Source organism: Pristiophorus japonicus, chromosome 2 (assembly GCF_044704955.1).
Source record: "Pristiophorus japonicus isolate sPriJap1 chromosome 2, sPriJap1.hap1, whole genome shotgun sequence".
Taxonomy (NCBI): Eukaryota; Metazoa; Chordata; class Chondrichthyes; family Pristiophoridae; genus Pristiophorus; species Pristiophorus japonicus.
Genome location: NC_091978.1, coordinates 16,256,892 through 16,284,798, shown reverse-complemented (window position 1 = coordinate 16,284,798; position 27,907 = coordinate 16,256,892). Strand labels below are relative to the sequence as shown.

Sequence of the window (27,907 nt, the reverse complement as noted above, 5' to 3'; positions counted from 1 at the left end):
AGAAGGGTCGACAACCAGAGGGCACAAATTGGCAAAAGAACCAAAGGCGGCGAAGGAAAACACTTTTTTACGCAGCGAGTGGTTAGATTCTGGAATGCACCGCCTGAAAGGTGTATTTCACTGAACATAAGAAGTTGACCAAATACTTCAGTGATTTTCTTTTTTAAACTTGAATACATGAACGAACAAAGCTGCGCCATCGCTGGCCGCCACCTGCAAATGCAGCCACAACCACATTGACTTTAAGGGCCAATGTTACACTATATGTTTGAAGCTACCGGTGGAGGCAGATTCAAACATATCTTTCAAAAGGGAATTGGATAAGTATCTGAAGGAAAAAGATTTGCAGGGCTACGGGGAAAGGGCGGGGGAGTGGGACTAGCTGAGAGTTGGCATGGGCTCGAGGGGCCGAATGGCCTTCCGTGCTGTAACCATTCTATGATCCTATGACTTACACAGTGATTACATGAAAATAGGCCATTTGACCCAACCATTCCATGTTAGTGTTCATCCTTCACATGGGCGGTGGTCCTAATCGCCATGTGCTTGCCCTTCTTCCCCTATCATTATCACAGAATTATATCTCTCAGAAGAGTCCGTAGCAAGTCAGGTTCATACTGCTGTGAGTATTGAAGTAACAGCCGTGGCTCAGTTAGTAGCACTCTCGCCTCCGCATCAGAAAGTTGTGGGTTCAAGTGCCACGCCTGAGACTTGAGCATTTAATCTAGGCTGGCACTGGAGCGCTGCATTGTTGGAGGTGCCGTCTTTCAGATGAGACGTTAAACTGAGATCCTGTCTGCTCTCTCAGGTGGATGCAAAAGATCCCATGGCACTATTTTGAAGAGCAGCGGAGTTATCCCCGGTGTCCTGGGGCCAATATTTATCCCTCAATCAACATAATTAAAAAACAGATTATCTGCTCATCATCACATTGCTGTCTGTGGGAGCTTGCTGTGCACAAATTGGCTGCTGCGTTTCCCACATTACAACAGTGACTACACGCCAAAAGTACTTCATTGGCTGTAAAGCGCTTTGAGACATCCGGTGGGTCGTGAAAGGCACTATATAAATGCAAGTCTTTATTTCTTTCTATATGAATACAAGTTCCAGGATTTTAGAAACATAGAAAATAGGTGCAGGAGTAGGCCATTCGGCCCTTTGAGCCTGCACCACCATTCAATATGATCATGGCTGATCATGCAACTTCAGTACCCCATTCCTGCTTTCTCTCCACACCCCTTGACCCAACAACTATGAAGGAACGCCGATATATTTCCAAGTCAGGATAGTGTGAGAGTTGGAGGAGATCTTGGAGGTGGTGGTGTTCCCATGCGCCTGCTACCCTTGCGCTTCTATGACCATAGATGAACTGTGTTCGGAGTATGTACTACAATTGCCTCTGCACCCTTGTTCCAGGGAGGGGGAACAAAATCAGCCAGAGTTCTCAGTCCGAACTGCTATTCAGTTACCTATTGTGTACATGGATGCTGAATGACTGAGAAATGTTGGTGTTCAGAGGAACCTGGGTGTCCTTGTACACGAATCACAGTAAGTTATCATGCAGCTCCAACAAGCAATAAGGAAATCAAATGGTATGTTTACTCTTCTACTCCAATCCCTTTGTAATAAAGTTAAGAAACCTTACTGTAACTATATAGGGCCTTGGTGAGACCATACTTAGAGTAGTCTGTACAGTTTTTCTCTCCTTAAGGATATATTTGCCTCCGAGAGAGTGCAACATAGGTTTACCAGATAGATTCCTGGGATGGGGGATTGTCCTATGAATAGTGATTGAGTAGACTAGGCCTATAGTCCCTGGACTTTAGAAGAATGAGGTGATTTCTTTGAAAGATAAAATTCTTACGGGGCTTGAGGGCAGACGGTGTGAGGATGTTTCCCCTGGCTGGGGGGGTCTAGAATTAGGGTTCACAATCTCAGAAGAATGGGTGTGCCATTTAGCACTGAGATGAGGAGGAATTTCTTCACTCAGAGGGTGGTGAATCGTTGGAATTCTCTACCCCAGAGGGCTTTGGAGGCTCAGTCGCTGAGTATATTCAAGGCAGGTCAAGGGTTATGGGGAATAGTGCTGGAAGTTGGAGTCGAGGTAGAAGATCAGCCATGATCTTATTGAACGGCAGAGCAGGCTTGAAGGGCTGAATGGCCTACTCCAGCTATTTCTTACGTTCTTATGAGTGAGAAGGCAATTGATCTCAACTACAAGGACCCCCCTCCAGTGAAAGAGTCTGCTGACGTAGTCCAGTCTCAGGAGCAAGGGCGATAACTTCAGGAGATGGGGCTAAAAACTAAAGAGAACAAGCATCCGGTCATGAGAAACAGGTCGACTAAATGCAGACTGCTCGAACCAGCGAAACACGAAACAGCCCAGGAGTAATTCAATGGAGGTGAGGGGATTGACTTATGAGGAAAGGTTGAGTAGGTTGGGCCTCTACTCGTTGGAATTCAGAAGAATGAGAGGTGATCTTATTGAAACGTATAAGATTATGAGGGGGCTTGACAAGGTGGATGCAAAGAGGATGTTTTCACTGATGGGGGAGACTAGAACTAGGGGGCACGATCTTAGAACAAGGGGCCGCCCATTTAAAACTGAGATGAGGAGGAATTTCTTCTAGCAGAGGGTTGTAAATCTGTGGAATTCGCTGCCCCAAAGAGCTGTGGAAGCTGGGTCATTGAATATATTTAAGACAGAGATAGACAGATTCTTAACCAATAAGGGAGTAAGGGGTTAAGGGGTTATGGGGAGCGGGCAGGGAAGTGGACCTGAGTCCATGATCAGATCAGCCATGATCGTATTGAATTGCGGAGCAGGCTCGAGGGGCCGTATGGCCTACTCCTGCTCCTATTTCTTATGTCATGGAGAAATGAAATAATCAAAAGGACTTCATTGCTCAAATTTAATTACTTTTTAGACAAGGGGGTAAGAAGCTGAAGCATATTTACAGATCTTTCCATTGTAAAACTTAATTCCAGTCACTAACAACAATTAAAGTGGGACCTCTCTTATACACCGTAATGGCGAGGATTTTGTCCAGTGAAGATTCCAGTCACTAATCAGATTGGCAAAAATTGGAGTGTAGACAATGTAGATCCCACTGTTCTGCTCAAACATCCTTGTTCCGTGAACAGCTCTAGAATTTTTCCCAGTCCAGTCACTGAATGTACATATGGAAAATGCACTTCCTGATTTCATTCCTAAATTGGGTGCTCCGGTTTGTAAAGAGACACGAGGGAAAGCTTCCCACCTCGGTAGCAAGGCAGAGGAGGACTGATCTCTGGACATCAGAGAGCTGCGTTCCTTGGTAAAGACTGACCGGAGAAACCTGGGCACTCAAAGGTGGAAACTAAGAGGTGACGACACAGGCAGAGACGAACAAGCAAGCAGCTTCGAAATAAGCAGATTTAGAACATTATTTCAAGCTGAACCACGGGAGCCGGACAAGGTGACACTGGTTCAAAGCAGTAAAAAGCAAATTTAAGACTGATTGAAGAAAGTGTTCCTACAAAGAGTGATCAACGCATGGACTAGACTACTGAGTGGAGGTGAAAATCACAGTACTATTTACAAAAAAGTTAGGATGATCTTAGGGTAACTCTGAATAGATGAACTAAAATAGACCAAAGAGCCTTCCTCATCTATAATTATCTGGTAATCTTTGAGCTCACTCACTGGGATGGTCATTAATAGCTTCATGGCCAAGTCTATTTATTATAATGATATTAATCATACTTTGTGGCTCAGTGGGTAGCACTCCCACCTCTGAGTCAGAAGGTTGTGAGTTCAAGCCTCACTCCAGAGACTTGAGCACAAAAATCTCGGCTGACACTCCCAGGGAGTGCTGAGGGAGTGCTGCACTGTCGGAGGTGCCGTCTTTCGGATGAGACGTTAAACCGAGGCCCCGCCTGCCCTCTCAGGTGGACGCAAAAGATCCCATGGCACTATTTCGAAGAAGGAGCACAGGGGAGTTATCCCCGCTGTCCTGGCCAATATTTATCCCCCAAGCAACATCACTAAAACATTATCTGGTGATTATCACATTGCTGTTTGTGGGAGCTTGCAAATTGGCTGCAGTGTTTCCTAAATTACAACAGTGACTACACTTCAAAAAGTACTGCATTGACCGTAAAGCGCTTTGGGTAGTCTGGTGGTCGTGAAAGGCAATACAGAAATGCTAATTTTTCCTTCTTTATTCGCAAAAAAGCAACAAAAAAAACATTTTGATTTGAGCGGGACTGCTACTCAATGAATATTATCATTATTTGCTATGTAGAGTTCATGAACTCGCTTTGCTTTTTATGGTTGGTAGGCACCTGTTAACTCAGGCAGGTGGTACATCCAAACACTGAGCATCTGATTAAGTCTGGTGCCCAGGCTTGCTTGCAGTGTGCACTGCAGTGGTGTGGCATCGAGTCGAGTGCAGTGTCGCAGAATTGCTCCTGTAGGCCTGTCCCTGACCTAGTCTCAGGGCTAGCCAGGGTCTGCGTCGGGAGCACAACCTCACAATTACCCCTGTGCATGCCTGTTTGGTCTTACAGCAATTGAAAACCGGAACATTGCAGGGTAACATCTCAATGACACTCGGATAACCCTTCTCCCTCCATCACTTTCCCCGCAGAATCCCAACTTTCCTTGGTGTACAGATTTATTTTTTTAGAAAAAGAAAATGCAGGAAACTTCTGTGGATTATGGAAACACCCTAAAAGAGGTGCTTGCCACCTTGTGCTCAAGGTAAATACTGGATGGGAGAATGCAAGGGATGGGGGGGTGGCAGGGCAGGAGCTGGGATCACGTTCTGTTTTCTTTGCTTGATGGAAGTTCATGGATAACTACAGTAGCTAATGAAACCTCCATGTTAGAAGAGGTAGGTGTGACTGGAAAATTGAGCTTCCATTTTGATGGCCAGGATTTTGGTGACCCCGTTCGCAATTTCAAAGCCCTTATGTGCCTGAATCCGTCACGTAGGCCTCGTTTCTACGGTAACATATTGATGAATTTCTAAATGAGGCTGGAGGTGCTTGGCCCATCGAGCACAATGCACCATTTTTGATAGCCACGGCAGCTCTATCTATGCTTACAGTCCTAAATTCCCTGCCTTTTCGCTACAGAGCAAATTCAACAAGAGGCCAACCTGCGCGGAGCGGAGCCTTGCCAGACGGGAGCGTGAGGTCGTGATAGAAAATAAGTGCAGGAGTAGGCCATTCGGCCCTTCTAGCCTGCACCGCCATTCAATGAGTTCATGGCTGAACATGCAACTTCAGTACCCCATTCCTGCTTTCTCGCCATACCCCTTGATCCCCCTAGTAGTAAGGACCTCATCTAACTCCTTTTTGAATATATTTAGTGATAGGGGTATCGCACAGAAGGCTCCAGTTCTCTGGCCCGTGCTCCACTCTAAGACTACAAGCCTGCCTGAGTTTGCCTTCCTGTGTGGTAATTTCCAGGTAGGTACACCTTCCCGTTCTGAGCATCTCGCTTGACTGTGGTGGAGGATCGATTTTTGAACTTGTTACCCAAACGACGTTGCGGATTGGCCGCTGGTTACAGAAACCGTCCAGTTTACGGCCAATTCTCAACGCCTATTTTACGCCAGGGCGGCGCACCGAAGATCTGGCTTCTCCGTTAAATGGACCGTTGTTCCCAGCCCCCAATATGCTTACAACCCTTTGTGTAAAGATGGTTTTTCCGGGTTTCACTTTTAACCGGACTCAGCTCGAAATCTATGATTATTTTCCCTTGCTCTGGTTGCGTTTGTCTCTTCATTATATCATTATTGGTCAAGTGCCCAGCCGTCACCATGACAACACAACAGTTTTCCAAACGAGTCACCGGCATTCTGGAATGACGGGCTTCAGGGAAAAGTGAAGCTGGCTCCTGGCAAGACAAGACCCATAAGACCAGTGTCATGATGGACTAAAGCAGAGATGCCAACTGATATTTTCAGTCCTTGGATGTTATTTCTGTGTTTGGGGAAAACATGTTCCTGTAGCGTCTGTTTGAGGAAAGGACACACATAGCAGCCTAGTGGTATGGTGGTGGACTGGCCCTGGAAGTTTTGAGCATGTGCTGAAGTGAGCTGAGGGGTTGTCTTGAGGAAAGGTTGAGCAGGTTAGGCCTGTACTCCTTGGAGTTTAGAAGAATGAGAGGTGATCTTATTGAAACGTATAAGATTCTGAGGGGGCTTGACAAGGTGGATGCAGAGCGGATGTTTCCCCTCGTGGGGGGGAATCTAGAACTAGGGGCCATAGCTTCAGAATAAGGGATCGCCGATTTAAAACGGAAATGAGAAGGAATTTCTTCGCTGAGGGTCGTAAATCTGTGGAATTCTCTACCCCAGAGAGCTGTGGAGGCTGGGTCATTGAATATACTTAAGGTGGAGATAGGCAGATTTTTGAACGGAGTCAAGGGTCATGGGGAGCGGGTAGGGAAGTGGAGTTGAGGCCAAGGTCAGATCAGCCATGATCTTGTTAAATGGCGGAGCAGGCTCGAGGGGCCAAATAGCCTACCCCTGCTCCTATTTCTTATGTTATGATCTTATGAGCGGGTTCGCCTCCGAGGGAGATGGTGCAAGGGCATCAGAACGGTACCGTAGCATGAAGTGAACTAGCCTTGTGCTACAGTGGAGATAATTACAGAGGGAAGGACAAAGCCAAGATTTTTTAAAAAGGGAGGGGGGAAAGAGTCGACGGGCATGTAAACAGGGAGCAAGGTTACGGTAAAAACATTTAGAGTCTTTGCAACTTTATCGGGCTTCGGAGACATCCGTTTACAGGGCGGTCTCAAGTTCCGCACGTCGTCAAGCATCCCAGCACCTTCTTCCCGCTGAAGATCTACAAGGTACTTGCGGATGATGCAGCCAGTTTTTTGCCAATGTATATTCTAAAGTGGGAGATACAGAAATACAGATCAGAATCGAACAGTGTAAGTGGTGGTGGGGGGGGGGGAAAGAGAGGGGGGGGGGGGGAGAAAGAGCTGGAAGATCAGAAACTCATGGTTTATGACCAATAAATCAGTCTAAGTCTCGCTAAATCCCATTTGTTTTGTTAAAATTGGCTCACGGGATGTGGGCATCGCCAGCAAGGCCGGCATTTATTGTCCATCCCTAATTGCCCTTGAGAAGGTGGTGGTGAGCCGCCATCTTGAACTGCTGCAGTCCGTGTGGTGAAGGTGTTCTCACATATTATTGCTTTTCGTAGTTGTTTTTTTTTTTTTTTTTTTGAGTGGCTTGCTAGGGCAGAGGGCAGTTAGGAATCAACCACATTGCTGTCTGGAGTCACATAAACCCAGACCGGGTAAGGACAGCAGATTTCCTTCCCTAAAAGGACATTAATGAACCAGATGGGTTTTTAACAACAGCTTCATGGTAAGCAAGGTCACCATTACTGATACCAGCTTTTTATATTTATTGAATTAACTGAATTTAAATTCCCCAGTTGCCATGGTGGGATTTGAACTCACCTCTCTGGATCATTGGTCTAGGCCTCTGGATTATTAGTCCAGTAACAAAACCACTACACCACCACTAGCCTATAAGCCTACATAGAGCCTTAGTTAGACCACATTTGGAGCACTGTGTACAGTTATAAAAATGGATCTAGAGGCATTGGAGAATGTGCATAAAAGGTTTTACAAGGTTGATACCAGAATTGAGGGGTTATAACTGTCAGGAAAGACTGAACAGGCTGGGGCTCTTTTCTCTACAAAAGACGTGACTGGAGAGAGGTCTTTACAATGATGGAGGGGTTCAATCGGGTAGCTTTAGAGATGTTTCCACTTGTAGGTAATTCAAAAACTAGGGCCATAAATATAAGATAGTTACAAATAAATCCAATAGGGAATCCAGGAGAAACTTCTTTATCCAAAAAGAGTAGTGCGATTGTGAATCTCGCTACCACGGAGGGAAGAGGGAGGGGGTCTGTGCAGGGGGGGAGGGAGGGGGTCTGTGCGGGGGAGGGAGGGGGTCTGTGCAGGGGGGGAGGGAGGGGGTCTGTGCGGGGGGGAGGGAGGAGGTTTGTGTGGAGCATAAATGCCGGCATAGACCTGTTGGGCCGAATGGCCCGTTTCTGTACAGTAGACTCAATATAACTCAAAGTAACAGATAGTTAAGAGTAACAATTGTGGGTCAAATTCTGGTGGCCATGTGATGAAACAATCGAAGGACGAATTCTGTGAACCTTTGTGAAAGTACTATAACAACGCATGTGCAAGACAATCTCTACATTAATCGTGGACGTACCCAACTCCCAGCATAAACAGGTGAGTTATCAGGAGAGAGGGAATGAGGAACACTACGAACTCGGAACTAAAGATTCCTCCTTTCTTCATCACGCTGGTCTTCCGTACACTCAGACTCGAGGAATATTTAGGATGTTTGAACACAAATTCCCTAAGAGTGGCAGAAAAGAAGAAAAATCATTTGTCACATCTATTAAAGTTTGAGCATGACTTGGATATTTCACTTAATTTGAGCCCCAGTGTTAGATTTTGGACACACAAGTGTTCAACAGATAGTCCAATGCAGCTTCTCACAGGAGCGTTGATTTATACCAGAATTATACCCAGATTCCAAGGGTTAAATTACACAAATAGACTGATATTCTCTGGAATTTAGAAGGTGAAAGGGTGATTTCATCAAAACTTTCATGATATTAAGTGGAACTGATAGAGAAACTATTTCCGCTGGTTGAAGAGGCTACCATTAGTAGGCACAGTGTAAAAATTAAAGCCAGACCTTTGAGGAGTGAAATTAGGAAACACTTCTACACACAAAGGGTGGTAGATGTTTTGAACTCTCTTCCGCAAAGGGCAATTGATGCTCGGTCAATTGTTAATTTTAAATCCGAGATTGATTTTTGTTAATTAAGGGTATTGAGGGATATGGGGCAAAGGCGGGTATATGGAGTTAGGTCACAGATCAGCCATGTTCTCACTGAATGGTGGAACAGGCTCGAGGGGCTGAATGGCCTCCTCCTGTTACTATGTCGAAGGGATCCAAAGCTCCCGAATTATCAAATGGATAAAGACACCACATTCTATATACTAAGCTCATCATCATCATAGGCAGTCCCTCGGAATCGAGGAAGACTTGCTTCCACTCCTGAAGTGAGTTCTTTGGTGGCTGAACAGTCCAATATGAGAGCCACAGACCCTGTGGGACAGACATTCATTGAGGGAAGGGGTGGGTGGGGCTGGTTTGCCGCACGCTCCTTCCGCTGTCTGCGCATGACCTCTTCACGCTCTCGACGTTGAGATTCGAAGAGCTCAACGCCCCTCCCGGATGCACTTTCTCCACCTCGGGCGGTCTTCGGCCAGGGTCTCCCAGGTGTCAGTGGTGATGTCGCACTTTACCAGGGAAGCATTGAGGGTGTCCTTATAACGTTTCTGTTGCCCATTTTGGCTCGTTTGCCGTGAAGGAGCTCCGCATGGAGCATGTGCTCAGGGAGTCTCTCTTGTCTGGCATGCGTTCTATGTGGCCTGACCAACGAAGCTGATCCGAGTGTGGTCAGTGCTTCGATACTGGGGATGTTGGCCCGGGCGAGGACACTATCCTCCCAGGGGATTTGAAGGATCTTGAGGAGACATCGTTGGTGGTATACTAAGCTATGCAGACCCTGGCAACACTCATTTCTTGCTGAGTTAGGTGATCTCGACCAGAGTAGCAGTGAGGATTGGGCTCAGTGTCTCCAGGCTCGAGAGAGGAACAGACATCACTCGGGGCTCCCACTCTTGACTGCTATGCTGTGATTCTTACTTGAACATGAGCAAAAAGAAAGACTTGCATTTATATAGCGCCTTTCACGTCCTCAGACATCGGAAAGGGCTTTACATCGAAACATAGAAATTTACAGCGCAGGAGGAGGCCATTTCGGCCCATCGTGTCCGCGCCGGCCGACAAAGAGCCCCACGGCCCTCGGTCAGCAGCCCTGAAGGTTACATATAAACCTACGAACAATGAACAATGGCGGAAAGGTAAAGAGCACCCGGCCCAACCAGTCCGTCCCACACAACCGCGACACCCCTTGCACTGAAGCATTCTACACTCCACCACAACCAGAGCCATGTGAAGTGTAGTCGCTGCTTTAATGTAGGCAACACGGCAGCCAACCTGCGCACAGCAAGCTCCCACAAAGAACAATTGGATAATGACCAAACAATCAGTTTTTGTTAGGTTGATTGAGGGATAAATATTGGCCAGGACACCGAGGATAACTCCCCTGCTCTTTTTTAAAATAGTGCCATGGGATCTTTTACCTGCACCCGAGAGGGAACACGAGTTCTTGGTTTAACGCCTCACTGAAAAGGTGGTACCTCCGACAGTGCATTGCTCCATCAGTATTGCACTGCAAGTCTTGTGCTCAAGTCTCTGGAGTGGGACTTGAACCGACAACCTCTAAAACAGAGGTGCTGCACACTGAGCCACGGCTGACACTCAGCTGAATTTTCTTTTACAGGTGGATCTCACGTGAGGTCACAATGGGTCTTGCCCGAGTTATCCTCATGATCTTGCTGCGCACTAAAACTAGCGCTGTGATGAATGAAGAGCCTTGCCTCAGCCTCAAGGGGCAGAATGGCCCACTCCTGTTCCTGTGTAAGACAGGAGTAACGTGTCGGTCTGATCGGGTAGGCTGGGCCGGCTGCCTTCCATGCATCTTAGAAATTTACAGTGCGGAAGGAGGCCATTTGGGCCCATCGTGTCTGAGCCGGCCGACAAAGAGCTATCCAGTCTAATCCCACTTTCCAGCTCTTGGTCCGTAGCTCTGTAGGTTACGACACTTCAAATGTGGCGAGGGTTTCTGCCTCTACCACCCTTTCAGGCAGTGAGTTCCAGACCCCCACAACCCTTTGGGTGAAGAAACTTCCCTTCATATCCCCTCTAAACCTCCCCCAATTACTTTAAATCTATGCCCCCCTGGTTGTTGACACCTCTGCTAAGGGAAATAGGTCCTTCCTATCCACTCTATCTAGGCCCCTCACGTCAATAAGGTCTCCCCTCAGCCTCCTCTGTTCCAAAGAAAATAAACCCAGCCTATCCAATCTGTTCTCATAGCTAAAATTCTCCAGTCCAGACAACATCCTCATAAATCTCTCCTGTACCCTCTCTAGTGCATAAGAACATAAGAAATAGGAGCAGGAGGCGGCCATTTGGCCTCTCGAACCCGCTCCATCATTTAATATCATGGTTGATCTGATCATGGACTCAGCTCCACTTCCTTGCCCGCTCCCCATAATCCTTTATTCTCTTATCACTCAAAAATCAGTCTATCCCCGCCTTAAATATATTCAATGACCCAGCCTCCACAGCTCTCTGGGGTACAGAATTCCACAGATTTACAACCCTCAGGAAAGAAAATCCTCCTCATCTCAGTTTTAAATGGGCAGCCCCTTATTCTGAGACTATTTCTCCTAGTTTTAGTTTCCCCAATGAGTGGAAATATCCTCTCTGCATCCACCTTCTCGAGTCCCCTTATTATCTTATATGTTTCAATAAGATCACCTCTCATTCTTCTGAATTCGGATGAGTATATGTCCAACCTACTCAACCTATCTTCATAAGTCGACTCCCTCATCTCCGGAATCAACCTAGTGAACCTTCTCTGAACAGCCTCCAATGCAAGTATATCCTACCTTAAATACGGAGATCAAAACTGTACGCAGTACTCCAGGTGTGGCCTCACCAATACCCTGTACAGTTGTAGCAGGACTTCTCTGCTTTTATACTCTATCCGCTTTGCAATAAAGGCCAACATTCCATTTGCCTTCCTGATTACTTGCTGTAACTGCATACTAACTTTTTGTGTTTCATGCACAAGGACCCCCAGTCCCTCTGTACTGCAGCATTTTGTAATTTTTCTTCATTTAAATAATAATTTACCTTTATATTTTTTCTGGCAAAGTGGATAACCTCACATTTTTCCACGTTATACTCCATCTGCCAAATTTTTGGTCACTCACTTAGCCTGTCTATATCCCTTCGCAGATTTTTTGTGACCTCCTCACAACTTGCTTTCCCACCCATCTTTGTATCATCAGCAAACTTGGCTACATTACACTCGGTCCCTTCATCCAAGTCATTAATACAGATTGTAAATAGTTGAGGACCCAGCACCGATCGCTGTGGCACCCCACTAGTTACTGTTTGCCAACCGGAAAATGACCCATTTATCCCGACTCTCTGTTTTCTGTTAGTTAGCCAATCCTCTATCCATGCGAATATATTACCCCCAACCCCATGAACTTTTATCTTGTGCAGTAACTTTTTATGTGGCACTTTATCGAATGTCTTCTGGAAATCCAAATACACCACATCCACTGGTTCTCCCCTAACCACCCTGCTCGTTACATCCTCAAAGAACCCCAGCAAATTTGTCAAACATGATTTCCCCTTCATAAAACCATGCTGATTCTCCTTGACTGAATTATGCTTTTCAAAATGAATCCTGCTATTGCTTCCTTGATAATGGACTCCAATAATGACAGATGTTAGGTTAACTGGTCTAGTTTCCTGCTTTTTTCTGCCCCCTTTTTTAAATAGGGGTGTTAAATTCGCGATTTTCAATCCGTTGGGACGTCCCCAGAAACCAGGGAATTTTGGTAGATTACAACCAAAGCATCCACTATCTCTGCAGCAACTTCTTTTAGGATGCAAGCCATCAGGTCCAGGGGACTTGTCCACCTTTAGTCCCATTATTTTACCTAATACTACTTCTATAGTGATAGTGATAGTTTTAAGTTCCTCCCTACCTATATCCCCTTGATTATCTATTAGAAACATAGAAAATAGGTGCAGGAGTAGGCCATTCGGCCCTTCGAGCCTGCACCGCCATTCAAGAAGATCATGGCTGATCATTCACTCAGTACCCCTTTCCTGCTTTCTCTCCATACCCCTTGATCCCCTTAGCCGTAAGGGCCATATCTAACTCCCTCTTGAATATATCCAATGAACTGGCATCGACAACTCTCTGCGGCAGAGAATTCCACAGGTTAACAACTCTCTGAGTGAAGAAGTTTCTCCTCATCTCAGTCCTAAATGGCCGAACCCTTATCCTTCGACTATGTCCCCTGGTTCTGGACTTCCCCAACATCAGGAACATTCTTCCCGCATCTAACCTCTCCAGTCCTGTCAGAATCTTATACGTTTCTATGAGATCCCCTCTCATCCTTCGAAACTCCAGTGAATAAAGGCCGAGTTGATCCAGTCCCTCCTCATATGACAGTCCAGCCATCCCTGGAATAAGTCTGCTGAACCTCGCTGCACTCCCTCAATAGCAAGAACGTCCTTCCTCAGATTAGGAGACCAAAAGCGAAGACAATATTCCAGGTAAGACTTCCCTGCTCCTATACTCAAATCCCCTAGCTATGAAGGCCAACATACCATTTGCCTTATTCACCACCTGCTGTACTTGCATGCCAACCTTCAATGATTAATGAACCATGACACTCAGGTCTCGTTGCATCTCCCCTTTTCCTAATCTGCCGCCATTCAGATAATATTCTGCCTTCGTGTTTTTGCCCCAAAAATGGATAACCTCACATTTATCCACATTATACTGCATTTGCCATGCATTTGCCCACTCACCTAACCTGTCCAAGTCACCCTGCAGCCTCTTAGCATTCCCCTCACAGCTCACACGGCCACCCAGTTTAGTGTCATCTGCAAACTTGGAGATATTACACTCAATTCCTTCATCCAAATCGTTAATGTATATTGTAAAGAGCTGGGTTCCCAGCAGTGAGCCCTGCGGCACTCCACTAGTCACTGCCTGCCATTCTGAAAAGGATCCGTTTATCCTGACTCTCTGCTTCCTGTCTGCCAACCAGTTCTCTATCCACGTCAGTACATTACCTCCAATACCATGCACTTTGACTTTGCACACCAATCTCTTGTGCGGGACCTTGTCAAAAGCCTTTTGAAAGTCCAAATACACCACATCCACTGGTTCTCCCTTGTCCACTCTGCTAGTTACATCATCAAAAAATTCCAGAAGATTCGTCAAGCATGATTTCCCTTTCATAAATCTATGCTGACTTGGACCGATCCTGTCACTGCTTTCCAAATGCCCTGCTATTTCATCCTTAATGATTGATTCCAACATTTTCCCCACTACTGATGTCAGGCTAACCGGTCTATAATTATCGGTTTTCTCTCTTCCTCCTTTTTCAAAAAGTGGTGTTACATTAGCTACCCTCCAGTCCATAGGAGCTGATCCAGAGTCGATAGACTGTTGGAAAATGATCACCAATGCATCCAGTATTTCTAGGGCCACTTCCTTAAGTACTCTGGGATGCAGACTACCAGGCCCTGGGGATTTATCGGCCTTCAATCCCATCAATTTCCATAACACAATTTCCCACCTAATAAGGATATCCTTCAGTTCCTCCTTCTCACTAGACCCACTGTCCCCTAGTACATTTGGAAGGTTATTTGTGTCTTCCTTCGTGAAGATAGAACCGAAGTATTTGTTCAATTGGTCCGCCATTTCTTTCTTCCCCATTATAAATCACCTCAATCCGACTGCAAGGGACCTACATTTGTCTTCACTAATCTTTTCTCTTCACATATTTATAGAAGCTTTTGCAAGTCAGTTTTTATGTTCCCTGCAAGTTTCTATTTGTCCTATCCATTAACTGCTGTACTCTCGTACTCTATTTTCCCCCTCTTAATTAAACCCTTAGTCCTCCTCTGTTGAATTCTAAATTTCTCCCAGTCCTCAGGTTTGTTACTTTTTCTAGCCAATTTATATGCCTCTTCCTTGGTTTTAACGCTATCCTTAATTTCCCTTGTTAGCCACGGTTGAGCCACCTTCCCCGTTTTATTTTTACTCCAGACAGGGAATGTACAATTGCTGAAGTGCATCCATGTGATCTTTAAATGTTTGACATTGCTTATCCACCGTCAACCCTTTAAGTATTCTTTGCCAGTCTATTCTAGTCTCATACCGTCGTAGTTACCTTTCCTTAAGTTGAGGACCCTAGTTTCCGAATTAACTGTGTCAATCTCCATCTTAATGAAGAATTCTACCATATTATGCCCACTCTTCCCCAAGGGGCTTCGCACAACAAGATTGCTAATTAATCCCTTCTCATTACACATCACCCAGTCTAGGATGGTCAGCTCTCTAGTTGGTTCCTCGACATACTGGTCGAGAAAAACATCCCTAATAAACTCCTCCACCGCATTGCTACCTGTTTGGTTAGCTCAATCAATATGTAGATTAAAGTCGCTCATGATAATTACATCATATCCGTTAACTGCTGTCTGCGCAATTAATTCGTCCACCTTATTGGGATTTTTTTTAGTGTCTTCTATCATGAAGATCGATACAAACTATTTGTTCAAAGTCTCTGCCATTTCCCTGTTTCCCAATACTTATTCCCCAACCTCATCCTCCAAGGGACCAACATTTACCTTAGCCAATCTTTTCCTTTTTACATACCTGTAAAAACTCTTTTTATATTTCTTGCTAGTTTTAATTCATAATCTATCTTCCCTCTCTATTAATTTTTGAGTGCAATCACATCTTTCCTGTAATGTGGTGACCAGAACTACACACAGTACTCTAGCTGTAGCCTGATTAGTGTTTCATATGAAGGACATTAGTGAACCAGTTGGGACATTGGAACCGGTTCTGGGGAGGTGGGACCAGTACAAACCGCATGGTCTGCACCTGGGCAGGACCGGAACCAATGTCCTGGGGGAGTGTTTGCTCGTGCTGTTGGGGAGGGGTTAAACTAATATGGCAAGGAGGTGGGAACCTATGCAGGGAGACAGAGGGAAGTAGAATGGGGGCAGAAGCAAAAGAAGCAAAAGATAGAAAGAAGAAAAGTAAAAGTGGAGGGCAGAGAAACCCAAGGCAAAAAGCAAAAAGGGCCACATTACAGCAAAATCTAAAAGGGGCAAAGGGTGTTAAGAAGATAAGCCTGAAGGCTCTGTGCCTCAATGCGAGGAGTATTCGGAATAAGGTGGACGAATTAACTGCGCAGATAGCAGTTAACGGATATGATGTAATTGGCATCAGGGTGACCAAGGTTGGGAACTCAACATTCAGGGGTATTCAACATTTAGGAAGGATAGACAGAAAGGAAAATGAGGTGGGGTGGCATTGCTGGTTAAAAAGGAAATTAATGCAAGTAAGGAAGAACATTAGCTTGGATGATGTGGAATCTGTATGTGTGGAGCTACGGAATACCAAAGGGCAGAAAACGTTAGTGAGAGTTGTGTACAAACCACCAAAACAGTGGTAATAAGGATGGGGACAGCATCAAACAAGAAATTAGGGATGTGTGCAATAAAGTTACAGCAGTTATCATGGGTGACTTTAATCTACATATTGACTGGGCAAACCAAACTGGTAGCAATGCGGTGGAGGAGGATTTCCTGGAGTGTATTAGGGATGGTTTTCTAGACCAATATATCGAGGAACCAACTAGAGGGCTGGCCATCCTCGACTGGGTGATGTGTAATGAGAACGGACTAATTAACAATCTTATTGTGTGAGGCCCCTTGGGGAAGAGTGACCATAATATGGTAGAATTCCTTTATTAAGATGGAGAGTGACACAGTTAATTCAGAGACTAGGTTCCTGAACTTCGAGAAAGGTAACTTCGATGGTATGAGACGTGAACTGACTAGAATAGACTGGCGAGTGATACTTAAAGCGTTGACGGTGGATAGGCAATGGCAAACATTTAAAGATCACATGGATGAACTTCAACAATTGTATATCTCTGTCTGGAGTAAAAATAAAGCAGGGAAGGTGGCTCAACTGTGGCTAACAAGGGAAATTAAGGATAGTACTAAATCCAAGCAAGAGGCATATAAATTGGCCAGAAAAAGCAGCAAACCTGAGGACTGGGAGAATTTTGTAATACAGCAGAGGAGGACAAAGGTTTAATTAGGAGGGGGAAATGGAGTACGAGAGGAAGCTTGCTGGGAATATAAAAACTGACTGCAAAAGTTTCTATAGATATGTGAAGAGAAAAAGATTAGTGAAAACAAACGTAGGTCCCTTGCAGTCAGATTCAGGTGAATTTATAATGGGGAACAAAGAAATGGCGGACTAGTTAAACAAATACTTTGGTTCTGTTTTCACGAAGGAAGACACAAATAACCTTCCGGAAATACTAGGGGACCGAGGGTCAAGTGAGAAGGAGGAACTGAAAGAAATCCTTATAAAGCGGGAAATTGTGTTAGGGAAATTGATGGGATTGAAGGCCGATAAATCCCTGCGTCCCAGAGTAGTTAAGGAATTGGCCATAGAAATAGTAGATGCATTGGTGATCATTTTCCAACAGTCTATCAACTCTGGATCAGTTCCTATGGACTTAAGGGTAGTTAATGTAACACCACTGTTTAAAAAAGGAGGGAGAGAGAAAACAGGTAATTATAGACCGGTTAGCCTGACATCAGTAGTGGGGAAAATGTTGGAATCACTTATTAAAGATGAAAAGCAGCGCATTTGGAAAGCAGTGACAGGATCAGTCCAAATCAGCATGGATTTATGAAAGGGAAATCATGTTTGACAAACCTTCTGGAATTTTTTGATGATGTAACTAGTAGAGTGGACAAGGGAGAACCAGTGGATGTGGTGTATTTGGACTTTCAAAAGGCTTTTGACAAGGTCCCACACAAGAGATTGGTGTGCAAAGTCAAAGCACATGGTATTGGGTGTAATGTACTGACGTGGATAGAGAACTGGTTGGCAGACAGGAAGCAGAGAGTCGGGATAAACGGGTCCTTTTCAGAATGGCAGGCAGTGACTAGTGGAGTGCCGCAGGGCTCAGTGCTGGAACCCCAGCTCTTTACAATATACATTCATGATTTAGATGAAGGAATTGAGTGTAATATCTCCAAGTTTGCAGATGACACTAAGCTGGGTGGCGGTGTGAGCTGTGAGGAGGATGCTAAGAGGCTGCAGGGCGACTTGGACAGGTTAGGTGAGTTGGTAAATGCATGGCAGATGCAGTATAATGTGGATAAATATGAGGTTATCCACTTTGGGGGAAAAAACACGAAAGCAGACTATTATCTGAATGGCGGCAGATTAGGAAAAGGAGCAGTGCAACAAGACATGGGTGTCATGGTTCATCAGTCATTGAAAGTTGGAATGCAGGTACAGCAGGCGGTGAAGAAGGCAAATGTTATGTTGGCCTTCATAGCTAGGGGATTTGAGTATAGGAGTAGGGAGGTCTTACTGCAGTTATACAGGGCCTTGGTGAGTCCTCACCTGGAATAGTGTGTTCAGGTTTGGTCTCCTAATCTGAGGAAGGACGTTCTTGCTATTGAGGGAGTACAGTGAAGGTTCACCAGACTGATTCCCGGGATGGCGGGACTGTCATACGAGGAGTGACTGGATCAACTGACCCTTTATACACTGGAGTTTAGAAGGATGAGAGGGGATCTCATAGAAACTTAAAAGATTCTGACGGGACTGGACAGGTTAGATGCGGGAAGAATGTTCCCGATGATAGGGAAGTCTAGAACCGGGGACACAGCCTTAGGATAAGGGGCAGGCCATTTAGGACTGATGAGGAGAAACTTCTTCACTCAGAGAGTTGTTAACCTGTGGAATTCCCTACCGCAGAGAGCTGTTGATGACAGTTCATTGGATATATTCAAGAGGGAGTTAGATATGGCCCTTACGGCTAAAGGGATCAAGGGGTATGGAGAGAAAGCAGGAAAGGGGTAATGAAGGAATGATCAGCCATGATCTTATTGAATGGCGGTGCAGGCTCGAAGGGCCGAATGGCCTACTCCTGCACCTATTTTCTATGTTTCTTTGACCTGCAGCTTCTAGTTCATATCCATTCTGATGCCAACCCACAAGTGACCAGATTTATTGAAAGAAAGACTTGCATTTATATAGCGCCTTTCATGACCATTGGATGTCTCAAAGCGCTTTACAGGCAATGACGTACTTTTGGAGTGTAGTCACTGTTGTAATGTGGGAATATTGAATTCAATTTCACCATTTCCCACGATGGAATTTGAACCCATGACCTTCAAGTTGTACCATAGCCACAACATCATCGTGCTTAATAAACAGTACGCTACTCACTTTGGGGGTACATTTTCCGGTCGACTGGACCAGTACCAGATCCACTCAGCGTTATTCTTCAGTAATTTCTCAATCTCCCTACTCCTCTCTTGATTCTCTTCGTCAGACTGTGAAAAGACACGATCAAAGATTAATCTCCCCAGGGTGGGGCACAGTCTTGCCAAGCCCACTTCGATCATTTGGCAACTCTTCGATCATTTGGAGCGCGCCCAGTGAAAATCTGCTCACGGACAGGGTGTTTCTGAGATCTCCCAGACTGCGGGATATCCAGTTCCCGTGGAAACCGTCAACAATAAAATAAAAAGCAGCTGAGATGCTCTGAAATTCCTGGAGAAATGAACGGCACTTTAGTAATGATGCGAAGGCCTTCGAAAGAGTACGGAAAAGATTTACAGGAATGTCTCCAGGGATGGGGGGCTTCAGTCACTTCGGCAGAATGGAGAAGCTGGGATTGTTTCTCCTTGGAGCAGAGAATGTTCAGAGGAGATTTGATAGAGGTGTTCAAAATCATGGCAGAGCAGATAGAGAGAAACTGTTCCCATTGGCGGAAGGGTCGAGAAGCAGAGGACACAGATTTAAGGCGACTGGCAAAAGACCCAAAGGCAACAGGAGGAAAATCTTTCTGACGCAGCGAGTGGTTAGGATCTGGAATGCGCTGCCTGAAAGGGTGGTGGAGGCAGACTCAATCACGGTTTTCGAAAGGGAGTTGGATAAGTACCTGAAGGAAAAAAGATTTGCAGGGCTACTGGGAAAGGATGGTGGGTGGGGGGGGGGGGCGTGGGTGGGACTAGCTGAGGTACTCTTGCAGAGAGCCGGCACGAGCACGATGGGCCGAATGGCCTCCATCTGTGCTGTAACCATGCTATGATTCTATGAAATCTCCCATATTTTCAGAGGATCCCAGCGGCCATTTTGTTCCACCGTGTCTGGGGACAGCAAGGACTCAGGAATGGAGACGTGCCTGGATAAAGAGTGGAAGTGAACGCGAGGTGAGAAAAAAGAGTAAACAGTGGAAGAGGAAAAATAAAGAGTAACAAAAACAGCGAGGAAGAGAAAGTAAAACAAATCAAGAAAACACCTCAATGAATTAGATAGCCCATTGTTTCCAGTTATACCACTGTCCTTCCGGGGATGCCATGCTATCAGATCAGTTCATTGGTCTGGGTGTCTAATACGTGCCAGCGCCCCTTATCGTCCTTTACAGTCTCCAAACCAAATTCTGGAAAACCCCCACACAGTTAGAATTTCTGTTTGACTGATATAGTCTGAATTCGCTTACCAAAGCCAGAGTATTTCGACACAGGTTGTAAAGCGTTAAGCTTTAGGGATCTCCCCGTAAGTGTGGTATTAAAAGCAACCGTTGTTCCCTGGCTGGGAACTCCTTCTATCCCATCCAGGCCAGGTCTAGGGTTTCCCATTCCCAGAGATCTTCCTCAGATAGCAAAGGTGGTTCCCTGTAATGTATGTACCTGTGAGTATGCTCACAGATTCGTAGAGCTGTTGCATTGCGAGTGGCTTAGTTAGTCACATGATGTTCACAAGACTCAATAAAACCCCAGCCAGCTGGGTTCAGGGAATCCACGATGAGGCAGGTGGTTGTGAGCCTGGTGGATGAACTGGTAATGTGTAGTGTGATGGTTAAACCTTTGTTAATAAACCAACTAGTTCTTAATAGCAATGTGTTGCTCTGAATTCTTAAGCAAAGAACCCATGAAGCAAATAAATTACAGTCTCCATACCCAGAAATGGGAGAGTTACAGAAACGTTGTTACTTTAGTGGTTCTGTAATGTAATGGGGATGTTAGTCGCAGACGTTCCAATACCTCGCTCCCATTTCCCTCCCCGTCACTCCCTCGTCAAATCCGTACCTACCTGAGTGCTGTTGCTGTCTCCAATGCTCCCAGTTTCAAACTCGACAGGAACGTGAGGCATCTGGGGGCTCATCAGTAAGGGGGGGCTGTAAAACAGGGTAAACAACACTATAACTTGGGACTTGCTGCGCTGCTAATATCTTCCAGTCAGATTTTTTCGGAACAGCACAGGCAGTCAGCATGGTCAACTCTAATTTCCCCACCCAAATTACACACCATCCCGACTTGTAAATATATCGGCCGTTCCTTCATCGTTGCTGGATTAAAATCCTGGAACTCCCTCTCTAACAGCACTGTGGGAGCACCTTCACCACACGGACTGCAGCGGTTCAATGCGCCGGTTCACTTTCTCAAGGGCAATTAGGGATGGGCAAATAAATGCTGACCTTGTTAACGATGCCCGCATGCCATGAATGAATAAAACTCTTATGGCCTCACTTTCCAGATGATGGAGGTTAAGTTGTGTGGGTACACAAAACAGAAATAAGTAAATGTGTTACTTGCAACCTTCTACACAGCCTTAAACACACCCTCCCCCTCACATCATGACAAAGGGATCTTTTCAGTCAACCAAATACAGACTTGAAAGGTTGCATAGACGAGGCTTATATTCCCTTGAGTATAGAGGATTAAGGGGTGATCCAAGGTATTTTAAGATGATTATTGCCTCTGGTGGGGGAAGTCCAGAACAAGGGGGCAGAGCCTTCAAATTAAAGCTCGGCTGTTCAGGGGTGGCGACAGGAAGCACTTCTTCACACAAAGACTAGTGGGAATCTGGAACTCCTTCTCCCCCCCTCCTCCACAACCACCCCCCAACACCACCCTCCCCCACAACCCACTCCCCACCCCCACAACCCCTCCACCCTAACCTCCCCCACCCCAACCTCCCCCAACACCTCACAACCCCCATAACCTCAACCCCCACAACCCTCCACCCCCACCCCAAACCCCCCCAAACAACCCCCCCCTCACAACCCCCCCTACCCCCACCCCCCCACAACTCCACAACCCCCCCTCCACCCACCCTCACAACCTCCGCCTACCCCCCCAACAACCCCCACCCACCCCCACAATCCCCCCACCAACCCCAGAACCCCCCAACCAACAACCCCCACCAACAAATCCCACACCTCCTCTCCCCCCCTCCACAACTCCTCACCCCACCCCCCCACAACTCCTCTCCCCCCCACAACTCCTCTCCCCACCTCCCCCCACCTCCCCCCACAACTCCTCTCCCCACCCCCCCCCAACTCCTCTCCCCACCCCCCCCCAACTCCTCTCCCCACTCCCCCCCCCAACTCCTCTCCCCACCCCCCCCCAACTCCTCTCCCCACCCCCCCACAACTCCTCTTCCCACCCCCCCCCCCAACTCCTCTCCCCACCCCCCCACAACTCCTCTCCCCACCCCCCCCACAACTCCTCTCCCCACCCCCCCCACAACTCCTCTCCCCACCCCCCCACAACTCCTCTCCCCACCCCCCCCACAACTCCTCTCCCCACCCCCCCCACAACTCCTCTCCCCACCCCCCCCCCAACTCCTCTCCCTACCCCCCCAACTCCTCTCCCCACCCCCTCCCACAACTCCTCTCCCCACCCCCTCCCACAACTCCTCTCCCCACCCCCCCCCCAACTCCTCTCCCCACCCCCCCACAACTCCTCTCCCCACCCCCCCCCCCCCCCCCCAACTCCTCTCCCCACCCCCCCACAACTCCTCTCCCCACCCCCCCCCACAACTCCTCTCCCCACCCCCCCCCCACAACTCCTCTCCCCACCCCCCCCCCACAACTCCTCTCCCCACCCCCCCCCACAACTCCTCTCCCCACCCCCCCCCACAACTCCTCTCCCCACCCCCCCCCACAACTCCTCTCCCCACCCCCCCCCACAACACACTCCTCTCCCCCCCCCCCCCCCCACAACTCCTCTCCCCACCCCCCCCCCACAACACACTCCTCTCCCCCCCCCCCCCCCCCCACAACTCCTCTCCCCACAACTCCTCTCCCCCCCCCCCCCCCACAACTCCTCTCCCCACCTCCCCACAACTCCTCTCCCCCCCCCCCCACAACTCCTCTCCCCCCCCCCCACAACTCCTCTCCCCACCCCCCCACAACTCCTCTCCCCACCCCCCCCCAACTCCTCTCCCCACCCCCCCCCCAACTCCTCTCCCCACCCCCTCCCACAACTCCTCTCCCCACCCCCCCCCACAACTCCTCTCCCCACCTCCCCCCCCCAACTCCTCTCCCCACCCCCCCACAACTCCTCTCCCCACCCCCCCCAACTCCTCTCCCCACCCCCCCCAACTCCTCTCCCCACCCCCTCCCACAACTCCTCTCCCCCCCCCCACAACTCCTCTCCCCCCCCCCACAACTCCTCTCCCCCCCCCCCAACTCCTCTCCCCACCCCCCCCCACAACTCCTCTCCCCACCTCCCCCCCCCAACTCCTCTCCCCACCTCCCCCCCCAACTCCTCTCCCCACCTCCCCCCCCAACTCCTCTCCCCACCTCCCCCCCCCAACTCCTCTCCCCACCCCCCCCAACTCCTCTCCCCACCCCCCCCCAACTCCTCTCCCCACCCCCCCCCAACTCCTCTCCCCACCCCCCCACAACTCCTCTCCCCACCCCCCCCCAACTCCTCTCCCCACCCCCCCCAACTCCTCTCCCCACCCCCCCCCACAACTCCTCTCCCCACCCCCCCACAACTCCTCTCCCCACCCCCCCACAACTCCTCTCCCCACCCCCCCACAACTCCTCTCCCCACCCCCCCCCCACAACTCCTCTCCCCCCCCCCCCCCACAACTCCTCTCCCCCCCCCCCACAACTCCTCTCCCCCCCCCCCCACAACTCCTCTCCCCACCCCCCCCCCCACAACTCCCCTCCCCACCCCAAAGCTGTAGACGTTGAGACAATTGGAGGTTTCAAAACTGATTCATAGATTTGATTGGGACAAGGGTATTAAGGGCTGTGAAAGCAAAGTGTGTAAATGGGTTCATTTAAAGATCGGCCATGATCTAATTAAATGGTGGAACAGGCTCGATGGGACAGAATGGCCTAAAACTGTCGCAATCTTCCATTTGAAGATGGCAGCCAGTGTTCTGCTGAAGCGACAGTGATGCTTTGTAAATAATAATGTGTTGAAAAAGAATTAAAAATTCCCCGCTGTAATGCTGAGCTCTCTTACTTCAGTCACTTACAGACGCTCCCTTACATCAGTCACTGTTTCATATCAGTTTGAGTATCTAATTCGGAGTGGGTCCCTTAACTATCAATACCTGGCAATGTGAAGAGAGAGAGAGAAAGGGGTGACCTGAAAGAGATTATGAAAGGGTGTTACTGGGTAAACATAGAGAAGATGTTTCCAATTTTGTGTGTGGTGGGGTGGGGTTAGGGGGGGCGGGTGTCCAAAATTAGGGGTCTTAATATCCAATGGAGAATTCAGGAGAAACTTCTTTACCCAGAGAGTGGTGACAATGTGGAACTCGCTACCACAGGGAGTAGTTGAGAATAGCATAGGGGAGGCTGGATAAACACATGCGGGAGAAGGGAATAGAGGGTTATGCTGATAGGGTTAGATGAAGAGGAAAGAGGGGTGGGAGGCGGCTTGTGTGAAGCATATAAACACCAGCACGGGTCTGTTTCTGTGCCGTGAATTCCATGTAATTCTATGTAACGTGCCAAATAAGCAACTGGTTGCATTCTCGCTGAAGTCAATCATTCTGCAAGACGGGGCTTGTCGCAAGCACATGCTTCTCTACATTGTTATTTTAAACTATAATAAACCCAGATTCTTCTTCAAGGGTGGATTTTAGTGAAGTAATGCGAAATAAGAGCCTCATACCCACGAAGACTGCATTGCAATAGAGCATAGTAGGAGACCTTTCCGCCCATCGTGTCTGTGCCGGCTCTTGGCAAGAGCTGTCCAATTAGTCCCACTCCCCTTGCTCTTTTCCCCCATAGCACTGCTAAGTTGTCCTTTTCAAATACTGGACAAGCTTAACACAGACTTCAGTTAGGGCTACGATGGTGGTCATGTGGGTGTGGGTGTGGGTGTGGGTGTGGGGGGGGGGGAAATCAGGGGAGGGGTAGAAATCAAGCTCCTGGAGCAGGAGTGCAACCTGCTCTGAATATTCCCCAGCACAGTGGGACTGTCCCTTTAATAGCTTGGGAAACCACGGTACTGTCCCTTTACTACCTTGGGAAACCATGCAGGCTTCAGCCACCAGCAGATTTGATGAGATCAGCAATTTTAGTTCTGGCTATCTTGCCAGGCACAATTTCCTGACACTAATCCTTCTTTGACAAAGAGAGGAGGGCAGAACAAGCCAGGGCTTGGATTGAAAAAGTGCAGTGTCAAATCCTGTAGCAATCACTGGGCTGGCTTATTGAGAATGTGCTGGTGTTTAATGAACCGTGAATCCTTCCCATTCTGCTTCATTCAGCCACCCATTCAGAATCCGTTCTGCCATTTGAACAAAAGAACACAAGAATTAGGAGCAGGAGCAGGATATAGCACAGTAGGCCTGCTAGTGTGCAGGTATGGCTAGCAACAAGGAAGGCAAATGGCATGTTGTCCTTTGATTTGACAAGGTTCCCTTTAATGTTTAATTGTTAATTTGTGGGATTTGGTGCCCTTATAAAGGGGGCACTTGATTTGAAAGCGTTGTCGAGCTGTTGCATTGTGAATGGTTTAGCCAGTCACGTGATGTTCATAAGACTCAATAAAACCCCAGTCAGTTGGGTCGAGGTCATCCACGATGAGGTATGCAGTTGAGTGCCTAGTGGATGAACGGATAATGTGTAGGGTGATTGTTAAACATTTGTTAATAAACCAACTAATTGTTAATAGCAATGTGTTACATAAGAACATAAGAAATAGGAGCAGGAGTAGGTCATTCAGCCCCTCGAGCCTGTTCCGCCATTCAATAAGATCATGGCTGATCTGATCATGGACTCAGCTCCACTTCCCTGCCCACTCCCCATAACCCTTTACTCCCTTATCGCTCAAAAATCGGTCTATCTCCACCTTAAATATAGTCAATGACCCAGCCTCCACAGCTCTCTGGGGCAAAAAATTCCATAGATTTACAACCCTCATTATCCTATAAATTTCAATAAGATCACCCTTCATTCTTCTGAACTCCAGTAAGTATAGGTTCAACCTACTCAACCTATCCTCATAAGTCAACCCTCTCATCTCCGGAATCAACCTAGTGAACCGTCTCTGAACAGCCTCCAATGCAAGTATATCCTTCCTTAAATACGGAGACCAAAACTGTATGCAGTACTCCAGGTGTGGCCTCACCAATACCCTGTACAGTTGTAGCAGGACTTCTCTGCTTTTATACTCTACCCCCCCGCAATAAAGGCCAACGGTCCATTTGCCTTCCTGATTTCTTGAATTCTTAAGCAAAGAACTCATGAAGCAAATACATTACAGCTCATAAGAACAGAAGAACATAAGAATTAGGAACAGGAATAGGCCATCTAGCCCCTCGAGCCTACTCCACCATTCAACAAGATCATGGCTGATCTGGTCGTGGTCTCAGCTCCACTTACCCGCCCGCTCCCCATAACCCTTAATTCCCTTATTGATTAAAAATCTATCTATCTGTGATTTGAATACATTCAATGAGCTAGCCTCAACTGCTTCCCTGGGCAGAGAATTCCACAGATTCACAACCCTCTGGGAGAAGAAATTCCTTCTCAACTCGGTCCTAAATTGGCTCCCCCGTATTTTGAGGCTGTGCCCCCTAGTTCTAGTCTCCCCGACCAGTGGAAACAACCTCTCTGCCTCTATCCTGTCCATCCCTTTCGTTATTTTAAATGTTTCTATAAGATCACCCCTCATCCTTCTGAACTCCAAGAAGTAAAGACCCAGTCTACTCAATCTATCATCATAAGGTAACCCCCTCATCTCCAGAATCAGCCTCGTGAATCGTCTCTGTACCCCCTCCAAAGCTAGTATATCCTTCCTTAAGTAAGGTGACCAAAACTGCACGCAGTACTCCAGGTGCGGCCTCACCAACACCCTATACAGTTGCAGCAGTACCTCTCTGCTTTTGTACTCCATCCCTCTCGCAATGAAGGCCAACATTCCATTCGCCTTCCTGATTACCTGCTGCACCTGCAAACTAACTTTTTGGGATTCATGCACAAGGACCCCCAGGTCCCTCTGCACCTCAGCATGTTGTAATTTCTCCCCATTCAAATAATATTCCCTTTTACTGTTTTTTTTTCCCCCAAGGTGGATGACCTCACACTTTCCGATATTGTATTCCGTCTGCCAAACCTGAGCCCATTCGCTTAACCTATCTAAATCTCTTTGCAGCCTGTGTACTCTACACAACCCGCTTTCCCACCAATCTTTGTCTCATCTGCAAATTTTGTTACACTACACTCCGTCCCCTCTTCCAGGTCATCTATGTATATTGTAAACAGTTGTGGTATCAGCACCGATCCCTGTGGCACACCACTAACCACCGATTTCCAACCCAAAAAGGACCCATTTATCCCAACGCTCTGCTTTCTGTTCGCCAGCCAATTCTCTATCCATGCTAATACATTTCCTCTGACTCCGCGTACCTTTATCTTCTGCAGTAACCTTTTGTGTGGCACTTTATCGAATGCCTTTTGGAAATCTAAATACACCACATCCATCGGTACACCTCTATCCACAATGCTCGTTATATCCTCAAAGAATTCCAGTAAATTAGTTAAACATGATTTCCCCTTCATGAATCCATGTTGCGTCTGCTTGATTGCACTATTCCTATTTAGATGTCCTGCTATTTCTTCCTTAATGATAGCTTCAAGCATTTTCCCCACTACAGGATGTTAAACTAACCGGCCTATAGTTACCTGCCTTTTAATACCCTGGGATGCATTTCATCAGGACCAGGGGACTTGTCTACCTTGAGTCCCATTAGTCTGTCCAGCACTACCCCACTAGTGATAGTGATTGTCTCGAGGTCCTCC

At 47.4% G+C, this 27,907-nt stretch overlaps 1 protein-coding gene across 1 annotated transcript in view; it reads right to left on the bottom strand.

Moving 5' to 3' along the window:
* Positions 1-2,898: 2,898 nt before the first annotated feature.
* Positions 2,899-27,907, bottom strand: part of LOC139236038 (BCL2/adenovirus E1B 19 kDa protein-interacting protein 3-like) — a 72,210-nt gene continuing 47,201 nt past the window's right edge. Inside the window, exons 3-6 of the mRNA XM_070866793.1 lie at positions 20,941-21,025; positions 19,069-19,175; positions 8,250-8,399; positions 2,899-6,892 (exon numbers count right to left, since the gene is read on the bottom strand). Of these exons, the coding sequence (XP_070722894.1) occupies positions 6,844-6,892; positions 8,250-8,399; positions 19,069-19,175; positions 20,941-21,025 (391 nt within the window). The 3' untranslated portion in view covers positions 2,899-6,843. The remainder of the gene's footprint in view (positions 6,893-8,249; positions 8,400-19,068; positions 19,176-20,940; positions 21,026-27,907) is intronic.